This window comes from Euphorbia lathyris, chromosome 5 (genome assembly GCF_963576675.1).
Source record: "Euphorbia lathyris chromosome 5, ddEupLath1.1, whole genome shotgun sequence".
NCBI lineage: Eukaryota > Viridiplantae > Streptophyta > Magnoliopsida > Malpighiales > Euphorbiaceae > Euphorbia > Euphorbia lathyris.
The window spans coordinates 79,836,855-79,843,513 of NC_088914.1; the positions used below are offsets into that span (position 1 = coordinate 79,836,855).

General features: G+C 32.3%; 1 protein-coding gene across 1 annotated transcript; it reads right to left on the reverse strand.

Annotated features, from left to right (window-relative positions):
- Positions 1–370: 370 nt before the first annotated feature.
- Positions 371–4,418, reverse strand: LOC136229888 (GDSL esterase/lipase At2g23540). The gene is made up of 5 exons (XM_066018759.1): positions 4,166–4,418; positions 3,954–4,084; positions 2,616–2,864; positions 2,264–2,519; positions 371–2,129 (listed from the first exon to the last, which is right to left on the reverse strand). The coding sequence occupies exons 1-5, from the start codon at positions 4,416–4,418 to the stop codon at positions 1,906–1,908; spliced, it is 1,113 nt and encodes a 370-aa protein (XP_065874831.1). The 3' UTR covers positions 371–1,905.
- Between the last annotated feature and the right edge of the window lie 2,241 nt (positions 4,419–6,659).

The window sequence follows — 6,659 nt, forward strand, 5'->3', positions numbered from 1 at the left end:
ACAGGTTCTGCTAGTTCTATGCTTTTTAATTATGACATTTCAGAAGCAAATAGATTGGTTAAGGACTTGAGTAGATCGAATCCAGGATCCAAGAACTAAGGTATGTATGTACATTGTATCTTCTTTTCTCTCTACAATACTTAGGATCTATGGTTCTAGAAAACTGAAAAGAAAAATTTACAGTATAGCTACTCGTAATGCTTTACATGAAAGCGAATGTTGGAGACACAAAATTAGGATAAATTGAGCTTGCAAAGATAAGAATACTGAGATGGATGAGTAGGCACACAGATAATGAGTCGATTGGCATGGCACTATTAAAAATAAAACAAGAGAAGAATGCTCGAGGCGGTTTGGACATATTTAACACTAGTCTATGGATGCTCCCATGTGTAAATTTGAGAAAATAAAGCTTGAGATATAGCTATGTAGGGCTAGGGCAATCAAGGATAGGGGAAGACCAGGATTAAATTGGATAAATACATCTTTCAGAGATCTTGAAAGCATAGTTGTTAAAGGCGCCTCTCAGGCGTGCCTCAAGGTAGTGAGCCTTGATTGCAGAAAGCGAGGTCCTGTTTAAAAGGCTCTCGCCTTGTGCGCCTCGCCTGAGCCTTGGAGCCTGAATCAATGTGTTTTCACAAGGTTTTTTTTTTTTAAAATGTTTTGTGTAAAACAAATGTTTGACTAATCTCAACCGCTAATCTAATTTAAATGAGATTAATCTTAACCCTTGATCTAAATAAGAATATCAAGACATATAACTAAATATAGAAAGACTAGAGAGGGATTAAAAGCAGTCACGTAAAGAAGACTCTCCTCCCCTCCACTCAAAAAGAAACTATGACAGACACACATAAGAACACACAGAAGAATCTCAAGTGACAAATGAATGATTATTAGTTTAGTAGCCTTAGGTTAAGAATTTTTTTTAAAGGTAGATTAGATAGTTAAGAATGCTTACTTCTATTTGAGAGGTCCTATGTTCAACTCCCTTCAACCTCATTTTCTTTTAATTTTTTTTATTAATTTTAATTTTATTTTTCAATAATTATAAAAACATGTTACCATTATTAATTAATTTAAATGGATTCTTTATTTTTATTTTGATAACACTTTTGAATTCATTTTTATTACGTCTTTACCATTAAAAAAAAGTAAACATGTTTAATTTTCTATTAGTTCAATGCTAGTTTCTAAAAAAAATGATAACATTTTTACAGTTTTAATGCGTTGGAGGCTAATTTTTTTTTGTCTAGCCCGTTACCGTCAACCGCACAGTTAATTTCGTTTTTTTTTTGACGTTTTGAATTTTTTTTTACTGATATGTTTGAGCCCCGGGTCATCTGGAGTCTTGGTTCGGCCACTGTGCATGCGCCTTGCGTTGCGCCTTGAGCCCCTTTAATAACTATGCTTGAAAGGAACTAGAATGAATAGAAAAGAAGAATCCAAATACTCAAACTCAAGTAGCCGGGAATAGGGCTGGTTGTTATGGACCTTATGCTTACACAACATTGTAGCTTGAGTTCCCAGCCTTCTAAAGCTAATATATGTTGCTTCATTTGGCTTAAGATTTTCATGTGTACTGGGAGCAAGCCTCCCCTGTCAATTTTTCGTGACCTCTCAGTCACATGACAACAACGTTTACCGTTGCGCCAAGGCTCGCCAGTTATTCTTTCTATAACATCTCCAAGTAAATCTTCTTCATTCTTGTTGACACATTTACCAGTTTTTGTCCCATGTTTTTACTTATGAGCTAAACATGCAAATCAGTAGATCAGATAAACTTTTCTAAATGATAATAAGAAACCTGCTGAAAGAGCATGAAATTGGATAAATATATATCAAAGAGAAATTAACTTATGTATGATATGATTAAAGAGAATGAATACATAATTGATTGAGAAATCAAAGATTTCTGAGCTGCCTTAGATTGACAGGAGAAATGTATTTTTCATCTCCATCAAGCAATTGCTTAGCTAGCATAAGATTGGCAGCCTCACTTGGATGGTAAGGATCCCAAAAAACATGCTTGGTTCTATCTGCACACATACTTGAAGTTGGTCCACATGGAATTATCCCTGCAAATTGTCCTCCATTTCCACAGCATGCTCTCGTTGCTGTTGTAAACCCTACATTTCAATTTCGGATCACGTGGTCAAGAGTTCAAATCATAGCAATTGTATTTATTAACGTGTAGATGAACTCGTGTCACACACACTTTAAGCTCAGATCTCTAACGACTTAAGCTTATGTAATTACATACCATATTTGTCGTAATTCGTGATGAGTTCCATGACGAGATCATAGACATTGGCATGAACAAAGGTAGATCCAGGGAGAGTATCAGTCAATTGAGCAAGTAAGTCTTTCAATTTTGCATTGTATTGAAGTGCCATGTTATTTGCCAAATCCACACATTCATTTTCTTTCAGTTGATTTATTGTCTTTTGATACGGTATGCACCCTATCGGTCCGACATTTCCCAGCACAAATTTCCGAGCATCCAATCGATATAGTCTCTGCCATAAACATCAATTAATTAAATTAAACACTTATCCTCGTTTCCGTTGGGGTGGATTCCCGACGGATATAAAGAATTACTGCAATGTACTTACAGTGAGCTGGTCTTTTAAATGGCTAAGCATATCATCAATGAAAGCATCAGGAGTTTCAGTGATTCTTGCTCCAACAGAGAGAACTGGAAGTAAATAATTGTTTAGGAAATCATTTGCTCCAACTGTAATTGAGAAGATGGATTTCTTCATCATGTAATCTCTTGCCTTTGATGCACCCAACAATTTATCAAACTGTTTTCTCGTGGTGTTGAAATTATCAACTTGAATGTCCATTCCTATCCTATTCACCTAAATTTAAAATGCAAAAGTTTAATTTAGCATTAATTCGAGATATTATTAAATAAATAAATACAAGGATTAAGTCTAAATTTGTCCCTAATATTTTTGGGAAGTACAAATGTATTCTTAATCTATAAAAAAATGGTAAAATTCGATCCATGTAAGCTCGCTTTTTAATCTTTTTTTCCCCTACCTAGACCAGAAAAAGATGTATAACCTGTTATCTGCCGGAGATGGGTGGATAGAGGCGTCACTATAAACAGGGTCTAGAGGCTCTAGCCAAAACTATAAATTATGGGACTCTAGGGTGGAAATCTCTGATACGAAAACACGATTTATAGAGAAAACCCGACTGATACGATATGATTGACACGAAAATCATTTTTCTAGCATTTATAACATATAAAACCATATGGAACATATGTATGAGATAACACGATTTTGACACAAAACGCGAAATTGCCACCTTTACTAGTTTTAGTGATCTACCCATAGGAGAGAGCCGGGTAGCTTTATATGCGAAAAGAAAGCAGTGAAAACAAATTTTTATATGATAAAAAAAATTATATCTTCAATTTATCCAATTTATATAGGCTTATATAGTTATGAATATTTTTCTTTCAATGTTAAACATAATCAATAAATCTTTTTAACAAAATCCAATACTAATTATAGGATTCAGCAGTATAATGGTATTTCAAATAAAATTGAATGTGTAATATTTAATTTGATTAATATTCAGATCAATTTTCCATTCAGCTTTTTTAAAATTTAATAATATAATTCTTAATTTAAAAATTAAATTAATATGTAATACTTTCAATAAATACAAACTTAATTGAGCTTCAAAAATATTTGGGCCTTCGGCCCTAGACCATGACCTTAGCGCCTGCCCCTTGGGTCGGTCTTGACTATAAGGGGTGGTTCCGGATAGCTAGAGGTACACCGACACTTATGTAAATGTTAGGAATAAAAAATGTTAGGAATAAAATTTTACGGTTTCTTATGTTAAAAGTAAATTTATACTTCTAAAAAATGTTAGAAAAATAATTGGACCTTATTCTATAAATAAATAAAAGATGATTTCTTTGTACTAACAAATATTCTTCCAGTGGCATTCAAAATTCCTCCTCCTCCAGAAGCATAATTCACACCATATAGTATAGCTTTTCCGGTGGCATTTGGGGCCAGAAATGGGATAGCATAGTTTGGTATTCCTAGTTCTTCCCCTAATTAAACAAAATTAACCAAATTAATCACACACACCAAAACAACAATAATAATTAGTAGCAAGAATATTTCAAACTTACCTACAATGTCACCAATTGTTCTACCATTGGTATACCGGCCGGTAGGGGTACCACCAGAAGCAGTAAAATCGATCCCATTAGGTCGGATATCGGCCTTAGACAAAGTTTGGAGATAGTTATTATTTCCGGCATCAACTAACGAATCACCGAAGATAAAAGAAGCTCCCAACGTATTATTATCATCACCATTTGCTACATAAAACCTCAAATTGGTAATAATAAAAACAACAAAAACCAAAGTCTTTAAGGCCATCATGGCTTGTCCAATTCTAAAACTATGTCCTAAAAGAGAGTATTTATTATGTAATCAGAAGGATCATCCATAGATAAAACTTGCAAGATTACTTAAAGTTGCATTTGGTATGACCTGTTTTTAGAATTAATTAAATAGGCAAGAAGATTAAATGGGGTAGTTTATCAAACTTTGTCACAAATTTCTCTAGGTGTAATGAAATATTGGATTTTTGATTTTATAATCACTTGAAAGTCAAAGAAAGTTCACTTAATTAATTATGTATTTTAAATTGAGAATGTTATAGTCTTGTTTGGTTTAGGGGGTTGGAAAATCCATGAACAAGCTAAGTGCTTGTATTGGGCTTCAACAATTTTCTGTCAAATAGTTCAAGTATAAATTTTCTCTTGCTTGTAACAACTAAACATATTTATGGGTCGGGTTGACGCGGGGTCATGTCACACCGAACAAGTTAACTAGCAATTTAGGCGGGTTGGGGTTAAAAATCAAATCATCTGAATAAGTCCATCTAAAAAAAATTATTTTTTCAATAATAAAATTAAAATTTATACCTAAAATATAGGTATTTAATATATATAAATATTTAATAACAAATGTTCTAAAAATATAGGATTTGTATATTTCTATTTATTGTATATTTCAATTTTAGCTAAATAGATGGTCTCATTATTATTATGGTAATAAATTCCTTTCTTATCCACGATTAGTTAAATCGAATTCTATTAATGACTACCTATACTTCTTTTAAGTTTCAAAGGCACACAAGTTCATAACTTAGATTCTGTGAGAGAGAGATTGATATTCAAAGAGAGTGGAAGAAGAGAATTTATGTCGCTGACACGACTTGATTTCACGGTTTTATATGATGGTTCATGTTAGCCGACCCCGAATCATTTCGGGACTAAGACTTTATTGTTGTTGTTGTTATCGATATCCTACTTGATCCAAGACCGATTTGAATGTCAGAGTGTCCACCTTATTTTTCAAGTATCTCGCATCCGGACTAGAGTGTTCAGACTCAAATTAAAGATATTCGATCTTAGACATTGTACTTTTATTCAGGATCAAGTCATGTAGATCAAATGATATGGTTTACCCTAAATTTTTTTAACAATTTATCAAAATATATATATATATATATATATATTAATAGGGCATACCAAATTAGGATAAAAAAATGAGATTTTAATTTTTATTTACATTTATCAAAATCATGTATTTTATCACTATATAATTTTAAAATCTTAAAATATCATAACTTTATTTTTGTTTTTATCAAATTTTCAGTTACTCACTTAAGGGTGCCTTTTATGGTTACTTTGTTTTTGACAAAGTACCATTACTTAGTGTGTTTTCATCATTGGATGATGGATTAGAAAATTAATCCAATGGTGAAAATATACAAAGTAAGGCTTACTTTGTTAAAAACAAAGTAAGCATAGCCTTTACCCTCACTTAAGGGGAAAAAAACAGTTTTTTTTATTTTTATTTTTATGGGGATGATATTTAACAGCTCACTTTATTTACTCTATTTATAATTAGCGAATCAGATCTAATATTACCTTGGACTTAGGTTTATATGCGCCTATGACCAAATCTTGTGCCAATAATTTTGTTTGGGATGGGCCTAATCAAAATAGTCAAAAGCCCATATCTAGACATTGCATATAGTAAGAAAATTTCAAATACCTTCAACCCACAAGACACATATACTCTCCATAATAGTGTTAATACTCAATTTATTTTGCTGGTCACCATTTAGGCTCTATTAGTTCTAAGCCTTAAAATAATTTTAATTTCTACTTTTATAATTTTAATAAAACTTATCTAATTACGATTCACCAAATTTATTTAATCTGTCAATGTTAAGATTCATGTTCTATATTTAATTTATCCTCCTTATAGGACCTCATTTTAGCTCTTTCATTTAATATGCTCATTTAATAAGTGTTGTTTTCACACTAAATTAGACTAAAATGTCAAGTTTATAGACAAAATTAGTATCTAATGATGTGGCAGAATCCTGCAAATTCCTCAACAAACATGCAATAAGATAGAAAAATGAATCAAAGGAGGGGTTGAGGCCCGACGATCTCACTCCGATACCTAAGTTAGTTTTTAAGGACGTGGGAATGAAGACAACATTGATCAAAAGCTATAAGAAATGAGCTACTGCTTCAATATTTACTTTGGAGATTGTCTCATTCTATTTATAACGTACATGAGTTGGATAAAGCTGTT